General features: G+C 33.1%; 2 protein-coding genes across 4 annotated transcripts; both read left to right on the forward strand.

Annotated features, from left to right (window-relative positions):
* The first annotated feature begins 58 nt into the window (after positions 1-58).
* On the forward strand, positions 59-11947 carry LOC142977227 (mitochondrial 2-oxodicarboxylate carrier). The gene is made up of 4 exons (XM_076120996.1): positions 59-503; positions 5406-5678; positions 7152-7333; positions 10686-11947. Exons 1-4 carry the CDS (start codon positions 162-164, stop codon positions 10801-10803), a joined length of 915 nt encoding a protein of 304 aa, XP_075977111.1. The 5' UTR covers positions 59-161; the 3' UTR covers positions 10804-11947.
* Positions 11948-12694: 747 nt separating this feature from the next.
* On the forward strand, positions 12695-16339 carry LOC142977119 (uncharacterized). Of its 3 annotated transcripts, none has more exons than XM_076120840.1 (3): positions 12695-12868; positions 13297-13775; positions 14043-16339. In XM_076120840.1, the coding sequence occupies exons 2-3, from the start codon at positions 13303-13305 to the stop codon at positions 14854-14856; spliced, it is 1287 nt and encodes a 428-aa protein (XP_075976955.1). In that variant the 5' UTR covers positions 12695-12868; positions 13297-13302; the 3' UTR covers positions 14857-16339. The 3 variants fall into 3 exon arrangements, with proteins under 3 accessions (XP_075976955.1, XP_075976956.1, XP_075976957.1); XM_076120841.1 differs by having other exon boundaries at positions 12695-12859; XM_076120842.1 differs by lacking the exon at positions 12695-12868 and adding an exon at positions 13084-13118.
* Positions 16340-16382: the final 43 nt, after the last annotated feature.

Consider the following 16382-nt stretch of genomic DNA (forward strand, 5'->3'; position numbering starts at 1 on the left):
TCGCAATCACGTCAAATCTGGCAATACAATTGTTTTGTCTGTACTGTCATTATTTATTTACGTCGGACCCGGTAATGGGGCGACAAGTTGTTATTCTCAATTAAACCTTCGTACATAACTGGTGTGTGCTATTAATATTCCGTGAACAGTGCGTTGACAATATGAGTGACGTCGAGAGGCTATTAAAGCAGGCTGCTATGCAGATAGGAGCTGGAGGCAGTGCTGGTTTTGTGGAAGTGTGTATTATGCATCCCTTGGATCTTGTGAAGACGAGGTTGCAGCTTCAAGCGACCAGGAAAACGCTCGTTAGCTCTGATCCTCACTACTATACGGGGATAGTGGACTGTATGAAGAAAATGCACAAGTATGAAGGGTTCACATCATTTTGGAAGGGTATTCTCCCGCCTATTCTTGCTGAAACTCCTAAGAGAGCGGTGAAATTTGCGACGTTTGAACAGTACAAAAAGCTGTTTATGTTTGGCTCCGACACTCCGACGCCTTTAGTGAGAATATTTCAGTAATATTTAATCACTCATTGATGACATAGCTATAGAACCTCATTGTACCGGTTTTTTAAATTAACATTTACGTAATTGAGTCATAAATTCAAATTACCGTAATACATTACACAATGTTTAAATAAAAAAATATGCTCTACCTATAACTTGATCTCCCTATCTGTATAGGTACTATTTGTATAAACAAATAAGTCAAGTGACTGATAAGAGTTGTTATCAATACTTCTGCAGTTAAACTTTATCTAATATTTGAATTGTACATGTGACTATAATTTATACACTACCTTTTTATATAAATGGGTTATTTATAACAAATAGCCTATTAAGTAGTACCTATACCTTTTGCATTCCACCTAGACATTTTCTAATAGCATACATACACACATAATTTCTTATCACATTTTCTAATAAGATTCATATATTTATTATGATTATATAGTTATTTTTCTTGGGATTATATTATTTAATTAAATTAAACCATGGATATTACTTTAAACATGCAGTACTTATATATAGAAAAATAAAATACCTTTTAACCTTAAACTAGTCAGAGCCATTACTTTCCTAATAGTTTTTATTGATGAATTGACCAGTGTTTTAAAATAGAAACTATACAATAAAAGCGTATTATATCCTGATTAAAAAAATCTATTTATTCTGACATAAAGGTATTTTGCATATAAAAAATACATCTTTAATATCTTATTAAAATATAATTCAGATAACAAATAAAAAATATAGTTGCTTGGAATCCATAATATACCTACTTAACATATATTACAAACTACCTATTTACCTTACTCTTGTCTCCACCTGGCATTATTCTCATAGATAAATAATACCTATTTATAAGTGTGTGTGTGAATTGAGTGAGCACCCTAAATAAAATTTAATAATATATACTAGTCATTTAGTAAAAGGTGTGAAACAATTGTAAAAACAATCTTACAATTTGTAAAAAGATAAAACATGAGATATATCAGTTAATGAATGCTCACTCAGTTCGCACATACGACCACCCTGAATCTCAGAACGTATGAAGAATTCATGTAAGATTTATGTACTAATCTTTAGTAAAACCTTTATAAAGTTGTCGTTTTAGATATCAATCGCCAAGGGCCGTATAAAAAAAAATTACAAATACTTTCATATGCTCACTCAATTCACACACTTTGAAAGGACCCGATTTCTTATGAACAAACCATAATTTCATTTTGTTATAAATCTTGTTTTATTAAAAGGTATACACGTGATTTTGTAAAATACAAAGCGAACCATAAATGTAGCTCGTTTTGTAATAGTTAATTAATATAAGTGCTCACTCAATCCACACAATTCTGAAAAGTTATAAACGTTAATATCTTTGAATTTATAAGGATTAGAAAGCTATAAATTGTGCTAGTTTTAGTAAAGAAAAGTTACTAAAGATTTGCCATTTTACATTTAGTACTCTCAGTTTACTCTAAAAGATATTCAACTGTTTGTGTTTCAATGAAAATCTGCCATACTGTAGGGTTGTCACGCTGGACATTTTTGCTGAACTAAAATTTTATTTATTTTATAATGACCTTTATCTACGAGGTCAGCAGTAGGACCTAACATGGGATGTTACAGTAAGGTCAATGATACACGAATTTGATTGAAACCATTTATTTACATAATGTAGTTTAATTAAAAAAATTACAAATTTAGATTTTTGGGTTAACAATCGTTGTCGATCAGGATGTAGCTTAAAGAGTGCAACAGAATATTTTGATCAGTACTTTCGTGGATATTAGTACAGTTGTCGTCGTAGCAAAAATATTTCTCGTTTGATAAATAATGACTCTTATAATGACCAATGCCTGTTAAATCTAAAGGTGCTACGAATTCGACCGCACCAATACTTCTATACAATTTATTTTTAAGTATAATTGTACGGGGCACTTTACTTAGCGCTACTGCGTTGGTGCCATTCAAATCAAAAGAAATCACATTTGAAATAATATAATAACTAGTTGCTACTCTATTATGTAAAATGTCTAAGTGACACCAATTTCAAAGATGATGATTTAAATAGCCTAAGAGCAAAAATAATTATAAAATATGTTCAAAAGCCAATAACCACTAGCACTTACGATGTCGCCTGTAATGTTGCTCGTATCTATGAACATTTTCTTCTGGATTATTTCACTAGCTCAATTTTTACAAAAACGTGTACCAATGTATTGTGTTCAGCAAACGTAATTAAGAGAAATAACGTGTTCTTACCTTTAAATATAGATATGATTAATATTTTTGATATCAGCCTATTAGAAACAGCTATTTCTTTGTCGGAAGGTGAATCAAAATGTGCGTCATGTGAGGGAGTAGAAACTAGTTATTATATTATTTCAAATGTGATTTCTTTTGATTTGAATGGCACCAACGCAGTAGCGCTAAGTAAAGTGCCCCGTACAATTGTACTTAAAAATAAATTGTATAGAAGTATTGGTGCGGTCGAATTCGTAGCACCTTTAGATTTAACAGGCATTGGTCATTATAAGAGTCATTATTTATCAAACGAGAAATATTTTTGCTACGACGACAACTGTACTAATATCCACGAAAGTACTGATCAAAATATTCTGTTGCACTCTTTAAGCTACATCCTGATCGACAACGATTGTTAACCCAAAAATCTAAATTTGTAATTTTTTTAATTAAACTACATTATGTAAATAAATGGTTTCAATCAAATTCGTGTATCATTGACCTTACTGTAACATCCCATGTTAGGTCCTACTGCTGACCTCGTAGATAAAGGTCATTATAAAATAAATAAAATTTTAGTTCAGCAAAAATGTCCAGCGTGACAACCCTACAGTATGGCAGATTTTCATTGAAACACAAACAGTTGAATATCTTTTAGAGTAAACTGAGAGTACTAAATGTAAAATGGCAAATCTTTAGTAACTTTTCTTTACTAAAACTAGCACAATTTATAGCTTTCTAATCCTTATAAATTCAAAGATATTAACGTTTATAACTTTTCAGAATTGTGTGGATTGAGTGAGCACTTATATTAATTAACTATTACAAAACGAGCTACATTTATGGTTCGCTTTGTATTTTACAAAATCACGTGTATACCTTTTAATAAAACAAGATTTATAACAAAATGAAATTATGGTTTGTTCATAAGAAATCGGGTCCTTTCAAAGTGTGTGAATTGAGTGAGCATATGAAAGTATTTGTAATTTTTTTTTATACGGCCCTTGGCGATTGATATCTAAAACGACAACTTTATAAAGGTTTTACTAAAGATTAGTACATAAATCTTACATGAATTCTTCATACGTTCTGAGATTCAGGGTGGTCGTATGTGCGAACTGAGTGAGCATTCATTAACTGATATATCTCATGTTTTATCTTTTTACAAATTGTAAGATTGTTTTTACAATTGTTTCACACCTTTTACTAAATGACTAGTATATATTATTAAATTTTATTTAGGGTGCTCACTCAATTCACACACACACATTTATAACTAACTGAATATCTAAGTGGCACCAAACATGCAACAATACAAATTGCATTTATCACTAAGTGGGAAAATTTAAATTGGGTACACTTATGTAACTGAATGGCCCTTGATACTTAACTAACTAATATTGCATGTAGATTTTTAAGGTCTTATCATCACTTATGGCATAAATACCTTTAAGAAAATTTTATTTTTGCTGTAGGTAGTTCTTTAGATTTAATAAAAGACATTTATAAATAATCAGGCTTATGGTCAGTAGTGGTACACATATAAGTATTAAAAGAAGTTTGTGTTGTTGAGAACTTGTCTCAGGAAAAACTTCAATAAAATAGTTTTGTAAAATAACATAAACATGGAAAAACTGTGTCATTAATTGCTATAATATGAGTAATGTAATATATACACCTGTGTATGTGTATATATGTGTATTAATATATTAATATGAAACATTTCCCTAAGGAAACATGTACTTATACTTACAATTTTATGATACTATATTGGCATCAGTAAATGTAATAAGATTCATGTTGGTATAAATAGAAAGATATTCATGGTCACTTGGATCACCTCATAGTAGTTTACCAGAATCATGTAGGTAGATTTAATCTCAAAAGAATTTAAACAAACCAAAAATTTTAAACTGCATATAATATCTTTGCCCAAAATCGATTAAATTACGCATGGCCAAAACGGCGCATGATTAAATAAATCGCTTTACAAATCAGCTAATCATTATATTTCAAACTGTTTACAATTTACATAGTCATCATTCTACTTTTGTTTTTTGTTTCTAAATCAATCAATTTCCAGGCATAAACAATATCGCTAACACTTGTCAATGCGGTCTCCTAACCGTAACTGATATAATAAAATCGGACAAATTGCAGATAGCGACGGAGTCTAAATCGTTTTTGAACAATCTATACTAATATTATAAAGCTGAAGAGTTTGTTTGTTTGTTTGAACGCGCTAACCTCAGGAACTACTGGTCGCATTTGAAAAATTCTTTCAGTGTTAGATAGTCCATTTATTGAGGAAGGTTATAGGCTATATAACATCACGCTACGGCCATTAGGAGCCGAGTAGCAACGAAAAATGTTACAAAAACGGGGAAAAATTATGACCCATTCTCTTAGGTGACGCAAGCGAAGTTGCGCGGGTCAGCTAGTTCATTATAAAATTGTCATATCTTGTAACAAAACTGTCCAAAAATTACAGACAATCCGAAGTAATATCTTGTCCAAAACATTACGAAATCCGTATCCTAATCCGAAATTTCACATCCATAATATGCCTACTCTGCTAACCATTCATACACAAACATTCGTTTCATATAAAAAACAAACTTAACACCCTTATCTATTCTTCATCTTCTTTTCCAGACATTCTCCCTAGCTGGTCTAGGCGCAGGTATAACAGAAGCCATTTTAGTCAATCCATTTGAAGTCGTCAAAGTGACTTTACAGTCCAACAAGGCTTTAGCAAAACAAATACCGAGCACTTGGTCAGTGACTAGAGAAATTGTGAGAGAAAATGGCCTGGGGTCTAGAGGACTCAATAAAGGTCTGACAGCAACGATTATGAGGAATGGCGTCTTCAATATGGTGTACTTTGGCTTCTATCATAGTGTTAAAGGCATTGTTCCTGAATACGAGGTTAGTACCAATGCGTCATATTACTTTAAGTGCCTGAATATAGCAGCGAGCCGGAACGTTTGGATACTGTCGTTGTTCCGTTTCCACCACCCGCTCTCCTGTTTCCTTGCTTTTTTTTTGATCCCTCGCATCGGTTAGCTGCTGTATTCAGGCGCATAAAGTTATATATATATATTCGCTTAGCCTTTGTTCCAAACTATGTTGGAGTCGGCTTCCAGTCTCACCGGATGCAGCTGAATACCAGTGTTTTACATGGAGCGACTGCCTATCTGACCTCCACAACCCAGTTACTTAGGTATTAACACGATACCCTTCGGTAAGACTGGTTGTCAGACTTTCAAGCTTCTGACTACTGTTAACGACTGTCAAAGATCTTCGAAAATGACAGCCGGGACCCACAATTTAACGTGCCTTCCGAAACACGGAGAAACTCGATATGTTTAGGATGGTCACCCATCCACGGAACAACCTCGGCAAGCGTAGCTTAACCTCAGAGATCGATCCGTGCGGCTGTTGTAAACTAAGCCACGAGCTCCTCGATTCAGGCGCATAAAGTTATTTTGTACCTATTATGCCCAAGAAGTATATTTTTTGCATCAAAAAGATTGTTCGTTTATATTTTCACCATAATCTCAATAACTACTGAAGCATTTTTGTTACGCTAATTTGCGAACTGTGATGTATCTTAAGTATTTTTCCTTTTGCAATCAGATAGATATGTTTCCGTTTGTTTTGTTTGCACATATTTTTATTTGATAAATATTATCAAAGATAAGTTTTGTCTTGACACAAGAAACACACTTCTTTTATCAGGACACACATAGATACAGCTTGTATCTGATACTCAAAAGTATAAAAGAACTCATTACCTAATTGTCGATAAATATCGAGAGGAAAGCAATTGGCGGTGATTATACATTTCCGTTATATTTTAAGACGGATTAATTATATAACATAGATAACAAACTTTGAAATTCGGTCGAGAATTTTACAGAACTGTTTGCCAAATCCAGTATTAATATTGTACTGCATGGGATGTCTGCTAGTTGCCTTATTCGACCCCCCTGTTTCATTATTTCATTCAAACTCACAAGTCTCAAGATAATAATTAACATATAGGTACTATACTATAATACTAAAATTCGTGAAGATTGTATTTAATACAATTTTACACAGAAATGGCTGAAAAGTTTTGAAGAAATATAGACATACAGAATATTTTATAACGTGGAATAAAACATTTACCCTCTTATTCATAAACACAGTATAAGCCTATTTTAGTCAAAAAACTGCTATAGGTCATATGTTTTCTCTTTTTTTATTTCGCTAAGGAGTGAAAAGAACAAATCCCTTTATAAGCCTTTCATAACTTCATGTATTTTTATGAATAAGAGGGTTACTCCCCGCAAAATCTTTCTACAAAGCTAAAGCCAAAGCAGGCTCTAGTAACAAAAAAGCACATTTTTCTTTCAGGATCCTTTCCTAGAGTTCGCTCGTAAAGTGGCGATAGGATTCACATCAGGCGTGCTAGGCTCCTGTGTAAATATACCGTTTGATGTGGCGAAGAGTCGCATCCAGGGTCCTCAACCAACGCCTGGTGTGGTCAAGTACAGTTCCACTACGGGAGCTATTGTGTTGGTGTATAAGGAAGAAGGGTAAGTCACTTCATGTTGAATTTAAATATTAGGTCGGGGAAAAAGTCTTTTCGCATTATAGTATGTATGTACCTACTTGTAATAAAATCTTTTCTCTACACAAAAAAGCTCGATATTTGGGTACGTGAGGTACCCAGCTCACTGAAAGAAACCTAATGAACCGCGTACTCATTTGTGATTTTTAAAGCCAAAGAGATTTTATTACAAGTTCATACATACTATAATGCGAAAAGACTTTTTCCCCGATTAAATATAAATTTTGTACCTGAAAAATATATTTTGGAAGCCAGTTAATCAGATGTTATACCTATTTAATTTGCTTAACGAAAGCTATGTAAACATTATTTGTTACTTTTTTAAAGTGCATATTTGTTTTCCTGTACCTATCAGTTCTTCCGGGCATACCTAGGTGATGACATCCATGAAATGAAATTTGTGGCTCTGAGTTGCTTATAATTATACAGAGTTGTATATCTGAGTTGAAATTGTTTGCCTGATAGCTCGTTACGTGCAAATATTGCCTCATGTTTTTTGTAAATATTATGCACTCGTTTACAAAATCTCTCCTGAAAACAAGTTTATTACTTAAGGCAGTAGTAACAGGCATAGACTGTCTTATAAATATTTCTGTAATCCACATATTTCCTCATTATTAACCAGCGTACAGCAAATACTTTAAATCCAGTACATCTATTAATATTCTCTTACTTTGTCTGTTCACGCAAAACGGGCAGCAAGCGGGCACCAAGCCAAGGAAAGTTGATAATAAGGAACAAAGAATAATTTGCGGTCCATTGTTCGCGAGCATTTCTCCGAAACAGTATTCGCGACTGACGAGATATTTTAAAGCTATTTGGGTCGGGTTTCCACTAGTTTCCAGTTGTACTGACATAGTCGGCCGAGTATTAAACAGGAATTTCGAAATTTCGCTGTTATTATATCAGCATTCGTACCTTTTTCAGACCCCAACCATTCGTCAACCAGACTACAAAATACACCGGTTCTTTGCTGCTGTTTTCATAACGAGAACAGTTAAGGAGATCCTTCCTCCAAAAGAATTATCCACTCTTATTTAATTATTTTTTATTTATTACAATCTTCCGAGAAAGACTACAGTACCATGGTATGGCTAGTATGGCAGTGTACCATATTTTATACTTACATTACTAGCTCCATCAAAACCAAAACCCAGGCTCTTAAAACTGTATTGAATTTAAATTATATTTGGCATTCAGTTATTTTCGATCTAAATGCATCTGATTCTGCAGTTGGTTGACCTAATTTAATTTTACTCGAACATCATGAATTACGTGTACTCGAAAGCTTTCAACGTATACTTATATCTTACCTGGACTGCATCCAAACTTTCAGATGGACGGCTTTAAACTGTATAAATTAATTACTTCATTTAGTACTCGTACTAGAGGCCGCCCGCGACTTCGTCCGCGTGGAAACCCTTCCCGTGTAAATCCCGATCCCTCGAAAACTGAGATAAAAATTAGCCTATGTGTTATTCTGGGTTTTCCGCGACCTACATACCAAACTTCATCGTAATCGATTCAGTAGTATTTGCGTGAAAGAGTAACAAACATCCATACGTACTCACAAACTATCGCATTTATTATATTAGTAGAATTGAATTGGGTATTTCTTAATATACCTACTTACTTTCTCCGAAAAACTTGTATTGTAAATACGTATGTACGTATGTAGGTAGACAGCAACCAAAGAAAAGAACGCCACTTGGTACGATCCTTTTAAATATTTGAGTCAGATGATGATGATAACTTGAGGCCACGGCGACAACTTCAAATCCTAGTCCGTTTGCTTACTAACTTGTCTTACCCCCGGTTTCTGAGGTACATTTAGCCGTAGTTTATCTATTCAATAGCGTTAAAACTCATACAAAAAAAAACGCTATTGAATAGATAATTACCGCTAAATGTACTCAGAAACCGGGGGTTATCCAAACGTAAAATGAACATATCCTATAAAAACGATGTTATTGGTTAAAAAAAAGCCTTGTATAGAAAGTAAAAGTCCAAGTGTCTTGTAACCAACATATTTTGGCACGGTTCCAACAATTTTAAATTCACATCATACATAAAATGTTCTCTTCAATCCGTGTCTGTCCATTCATACAACGAATGCATAATGTCATTATCTCCCATTTTAATTGCGTGCACAATTAGTTGGGTTATGAAATTATGAATGAGTTTGTTACACATTGAACTATGAATGACGGTCGCTAGTGTTTGTATGTAACTGTTTGCCTTACAAATTATCCTCATTTAGTTCAGTCAGTTTAGTCATGGTTAGGTTATAATAGAAATGATGCGTATGGTGCATTCAGTTTATGTATGTTACTAGTTGTGCCATTTGATTTTGTCCGCCTTTACCGTGATTGCTCTAATACGGGGGTTCCCAACCTTTTCTTAGTCCGGGACCACTTTTATACGATTCTTTTTAGGAGGGACCACTATGTCAGTATATTAAAAATAAAGTGTAATAGTCATCCTAAAAGTCCTAGTCATTATAAATTTTAATATCATTCGATTACCATATTTTGATTTCCGCGGACCACTGCTTGGGAACCACTGCTCTAATAGGATGTTGTTTGATGCGGGGTCGTTGATATCCATGATTTGTAAGTTCCGAAGATCCTTGGTCATTTAATGTCTTTGCTAATAGATTTTCGCAAATCCATGATTCTTATTCAAATAAATAGGTATTGAACACACAATATAAAGGCTATGATAAATTATTATAGCAAAGGAATTAAATCGATTATGCAGTAGGTATATCTAAGACTTCGACCTCGACCGATACAACCGATTCGAAGCCTTCATCTAACAATAGTGAATATTTCATGTTAAGGTAAACCATGTGGTTTATTATCCACATGAACATTAACCCTTCACGAACGATTATGCATTGGTTAGTTTAATCGTTTCATAGATATTCTCCAACCTCTTTAAGTACAATAGTTAGCTAAGCTTTTTTTTTAACTTTTTTTGGACAGAAAAAGCACTCTTCGTTTTGTTTTTAATTTTACGGATACATACATACATAAAACCACGTCTTTTCCCCTTATGGGTAGGCTGAGACTAAAGAACGCCACTTGGTACGATCCTTACAAACTTCCTATGCTTCACTCACATCCATACTTCTCTCGATATAAGAAACCACCGGTTACGAGTATAGCGGATAGGTACATATACCTAAGTGTTAAAATGATTTCTGAGAGTTAACTAATTTTTTTAGACCAGGAAGGCTGACCCCACTACCACATGTGCTTCAAAGCATGGAAGGGTGAGAGAAAAAGAACTATATATGTTTTTTTTATTTACAGATTCCGGGCACTATACAAAGGTTTATTACCCAAAGTTCTCCGGTTAGGTCCCGGCGGTGCTATCATGTTGGTGGTCTACGACTACGTGTATCATTTCTTAGAAAATAAGTTTAAATAAGCTGCCTTTATTATAACGTCCAAAAATAAACGAAATCAACGCATTTTTAAAAGAAAAAATAGTGTTGTTAGGCTTGCTACTCACAAACTCGGTTCGGCATTAATCGGCTTAGCCGGGTGGCAAAACCGAATACGTGTAGATGAACCCGATCGGCACAAGCCGAACACGTGAGTCGAGTCGGTTTTGTTCTTCGATAAATATTGTCGAACCGAGCGTGTCGAACCCAATATGTGTGTAGCCCTTACGCACAATGAAACGAATTTATAACACAAAGTAGAAGTATAAGTGTATTTTAATTATACCTAAGTATAATTGGATATTGATTTACACTTTTATATACATTTTCGTTGATAGTAAATATCTTGCATTTATTTTATGATTATGTATGACACGCAAATAATATAAAAAATACTTCACAAAAATTTGTTTTATGCTGATAACGTTTTAAATCGTTCATCGAGTTACGCATTTGATATAATTTTTTCAGCATTTTAAAATTTGTTATTAATATTTCATTGATGGTTTATTTTCATATACAATTATTAAGTATTTTACAGACTTTTTGCGCAAGTAAGGTAATGCATATTACATGAATGCATTTGCGCAAAACTACAATTACGCAATTTTTTGTACATTTCTATAGTTTTGAGACCTAATACCAATTTGTTTTAAGAGTTCTTGTCATCGATCAGATTTTTAAAAATAAATAATTACGATTAGTAATAATACCATATACCTATTAATGTAAATTATTTGATATATTTACTTGTTATTTCATTATTCTATTGCACTGGTGACTAGTATTTTTGTATTACCAATATAAATCTTGTTGTGATAACATAGTGCCTAAAAAGTTTGAACTAAAGAGTATTTAAGAATTGTTATTCGTATATCGGAATATCATAGTATATAGCATTTATATATTTTATATAATTGTTGACGCACATTGTAGTAAGAATAGAACTATATAAACGTAAAACATTGCAGAAGCATTTACTTATTTACAATTAATAAAAAACCATGTATAATATAATAATTTTGCGAGCCGTTTATAAATTTTGTTAAATAGTTTTATAAGGTCATATGTTATTTTTGTTATGAAAGAAATAAACGAGTAATTATTATAATAAAAATTGATCTTCTACTTTTCGTTTTACTATACCTACCAAAAAAACGATGTTGGCAGTGTGAAATTCAGTTTCTATTCAACTGCAGCCAACAGAATGGAAGTTTGCAAATGTCTGATGACTAGTAAGAATACCTATCTTTAATAATCTACATGACGTAGATATATCTAAAAAGAGGAGACATAACAGCTATATAGGTACGCAATTACACAATAATTTCGATACCACAAGACTCGTCCGCAAGAAATAAAACTAATGAGTGTTGAGTGTGTTGACTGAACTTATAACTTTAAATATTTATCTGATGATTATGATTACATTTCGTCGCTATGAACATTACACCGGATAATTAAATTGGAAATATTTTAAACGATTGAAGTACCTACATTCTCATCTGATTAGGACAATAGGTTACTTGAAAAATAAAAATTGTATATTTCTTGATATGTTTTTTTACCTGATCAGATGTTTCTGCAATTTTTAAACAAATTTAGTTAAAGACAGTACGTAATAAAATACTTAATAATTCGATTAAAAATAAACGGTTAAAAATTACCGTAACTTATTTACGTTTGGGTACAGCACTACGTGCGTTCCACGGCATCTTGCTCTGTATTATTTTATATTTGCAGCATAAGAAAAAATATTTGTTGTCTCTAATTTTAATAATGTGCGTGAAGGAGAAAACACTATCAGTTATTCGTTTTGACGTAACAAAAGTACAAAAAGACGCTACGCTTGACGCTTGAACGTTTATCCTAGTGTGCCGAAGTTGCATCGGCTAACTATTTAATTTTGTTGTTGTTTACGTAAAATTCAAAATAAGATAGAACTCTGTCATAGTTATTTTATTTATCTACTTGGATAAATTAACCAAAGTGCGCGCAAGTTTTGAAATTTATTTGTTTCTTATCTGTATTATATTTAAGGTAAAAAAAGTTAGTATTACATTGTATAATGTATCATTTATCATTTTAACGATCTGCTTACAATCTGCTTTTGTTTTCCTTTTAAATCTAATTTGATTACCGACTTACGTTTTAATTCTTGTAAGTTTATCTTCAAATAAAGATTTGTGCTATTTTTAACACGAACATCCGCATAATTAGACCTAAATCTGAATTTAATTTAAAGTTGTCACCTGAATTGCGAAGAATACATTTTATGACATAATTCAAAGCTGGATAGGTAGGTACTGGAAATTTAAAAAAAGTATCATTAATGCCCTTCCCTCACAGAATAAGAGAGGAGTTAATTAAGCTAACAATATGTACCTAACTAAAATATATAAAACAAAAATATTCAATTACAGCAAATATTCTTTTTTACTCAGCATATAATTGATAAATAATTTATTAATTTCCAGTTAAAAATGGAGCAACTACAGCAACAGCCTGCCATACCACATTTAGTACAAGTCTACCAGCCATCTGTATCAAATACGATTCACATATCTCATCCACCGTTACCGTCTTCTCAAGGCAAGCTGACTTACCAGCAGTCAATGACAGACTCTCTCACACTACCAGTATCTTCCCACCATGTGACAGAAATACAAACGCAAATACAAATATCGCAGAATCAAATCGTTATGTCTTGTCAACAAGGTTTGCAGAACTTACAACCGTTGCAAAACCAGTCTCAGATTTTACAAAGTTCGGACATGACGCAGTCTTTACAGATAGCTTCTCATGTGCTCTTGCCGCAGCATATGCTTGTGAATGGGATGTCGCCGTATTATAAACAGTATGAGTATCCTAAAGAACATTTGGGTGAGAGTCAGAAAGAACACAGTCTGCTAGCTAAGCTTGAGCCTGAGATGCAGTTAGTTGAAAAAGAAATGAAGTAAGTAATGTACTGTAATTCTTTTCTATTTTATTACTCAAATTTTTACTGTGAACCAAAAAAAATCGCACTAGCAGTTAGTCTCCAGGTTAGTCTAGAACCTGAATTATTAAAAGAATTTTATTGGTTCAGTAACCAGTACTACCTATACTAAATGTTTGATACATTTGGGCATTGAATTCACAACCCCTCTTCATAATTGTAACAAATTACAATTTGCATGGGTGCAATTGATTTTATAATAATGTGTTTAATTTCTAATTCCAGTTGCAACACAAACAGCACAGAGAAAATCAAAAAGACAAAAGGTACGCGTAGACGAACCGCCAACCCGACAGCATGGGTGTCAAACGTTCGCAAGTTACAACATCAACGAGGCGAGGCATACATTAGCAGACGCGGGAAGTTCGTCCCGGAGAGACAAATAAGAACGACAAAAGACTGCTTGAAGAGCTGCAAGTATAAATGCAGTGAAAAGATATCTGATGCCGACAGAGAACAGATATTCAAAGCTTTCTACTCATTAAATGCCAATGAGAAACGATTTTTCCTCCTCAGTACAACAGAACGATACTACACTAGACGGAATAGGTGCGATATACACAAAAGAAAGTATTGTTTCAAATATTTCTTCCAATTAAAGTCTGATAGACATACGGTATGCAAGAAATTTTATCTAGGAACGTTAGCTATATCTCAGAAACCTATTTACAACGTTCATATGAAGAAAACTGATGTGAATACTCCTAAACCAGATGGCAGAGGTCATAACAAAGCCAGTACGCATGCCTTACCAATAGAAGTAAAAGACAGAGTTCGGAAACACATATGTTCATTCACTACGGTAGACTCTAAACCGATCATACAACATTGTAAGAAAAAGCAGTACTTAGATCCAAGTTTAAGTAAGGTACAAATGTACAATATGTATGTAAGTGAGTGTAGTAGGGAGAATTCAGTGCCTGTAAAAGAATCGATGTATAGAAAAATAGTGAATACTGAATTTAATATATGTTTTAGAAAGGTTAAAACTGAATCTCAGTTGTGTGATAGATGTAAGGAGACTATTAAGAAGAAATAATGAGTTTAGAATAAATGTCGGTGCAAAATTAAATGTCAATGTTTACAGAATTTAATTTTGTTATACTAAATCAGTATTTTGAGTAGAGTTACATATATGGCAATGACTTGCGCCACTAGGGAAGATAAAGGTAGCATTCCAATTTATAATTTCGATGCACGCTTGCCTTCTCGCTGGTCGAGGGATCTACCGTCCTACTAGGTAAACTTAAATAGTGAGTGTATCGCAATTATGCAAAAAGTCACTTCAATAAGAACGAAGTACGAATAGGGTCCAGCGAAATATGAAGTCGATTATTTCTAATTATGGCCAATCATAGGAATGTATCAAACTCCCTTAGCCGCCCCCTTACATATTGTATGTAAGTGCGAGCAAGAGAGTCTGACAAATATCATGACAGCTGATGCATTTGCAATGGCTTATGTAGAAGATTGAATCAAAAGTAATAAAACTTTATGCTAGTCAAGAAAAAACAGTTTTTCTAAGTTTGAAGTCCGATTTCACGGGTTGGATAAGTGCCGTCTATTGGATAATTAAAGAAGCAAATACTATGAAAACCATAGTTAAAATCTTTGATTACCTAACCATTAGGTTGTAGGCACTTATCTGGAGCTGCTGAAACCGCGCAAGACTGATACGTTTGACCACATTTTAAACTTCAGTCTGAATATATAGCAATGAAGATATGTATATTTTTGTAACAGTAATATTTTTTATAGATTTGATAAAAACTTGTTTCATTTTCTTTTCCCTAAATCTCATTACTTGATAGTAACGCCATCTAGTAAATTATTGAATGCTAAGTTTATAGTAGTAATGTGGTAGAGTGCAATTACTTATGATAGCAGAAGTTTCAGATTCGATTCTAGGATGTCTTTATCGTTAAAACTGCATTTGTCCCCTTAAATGCATTTAAAATTATGGTATAGTCAGATTCGTAGCTTACTAATGGTTATACAGAAGTTTTCAAACAGGCTATTAATTTGGTAAAATAATAAGCGTCTAAATATAACTGTGTAACTCACCGATAGTCGAACTTAAGTTATTAGTCCAATAAGTCATTTCTGACGGGCTTGAAAGGGTAGCAAAGTCTACAGACGGCTGGTAAAGACAAAATAAATAAGACTACTAGCAGTCGTAATTGGGTAGCAACAATAAACAAAACTGGCCTAAATTAATTTTAATATTATGTATTTGTATGCTAGTTGTAGGAACATAAACAGTACCTACACACAGTATTAAAGAAGTGGTTATATAATACGAGAGTGACACAGGTCATTAACCTATGTCAGCCTCTTTAACTCTTCGTGTTACGTTATAAATAGGTACCTATGTTCATTGTATAGAGGTAAAGCTCTTTATTCTAGTCTTATCTATTTCATTGGTTAGACACAAAAATCAGCCGCTAAAGTTTTAATTTTGACGACTTAGCCAGCAATAACTTAAATATTTTACTTTTCGTGGCTAAGCTATTATCTGCGAAGCATTGATTCAGTAGGTGAATATTTTACTATTTAAGGTTCCTA

The sequence above is a fragment of the Anticarsia gemmatalis genome, chromosome 12 (genome assembly GCF_050436995.1).
Source record: "Anticarsia gemmatalis isolate Benzon Research Colony breed Stoneville strain chromosome 12, ilAntGemm2 primary, whole genome shotgun sequence".
Classification (NCBI taxonomy): Eukaryota; Metazoa; Arthropoda; class Insecta; order Lepidoptera; family Erebidae; genus Anticarsia; species Anticarsia gemmatalis.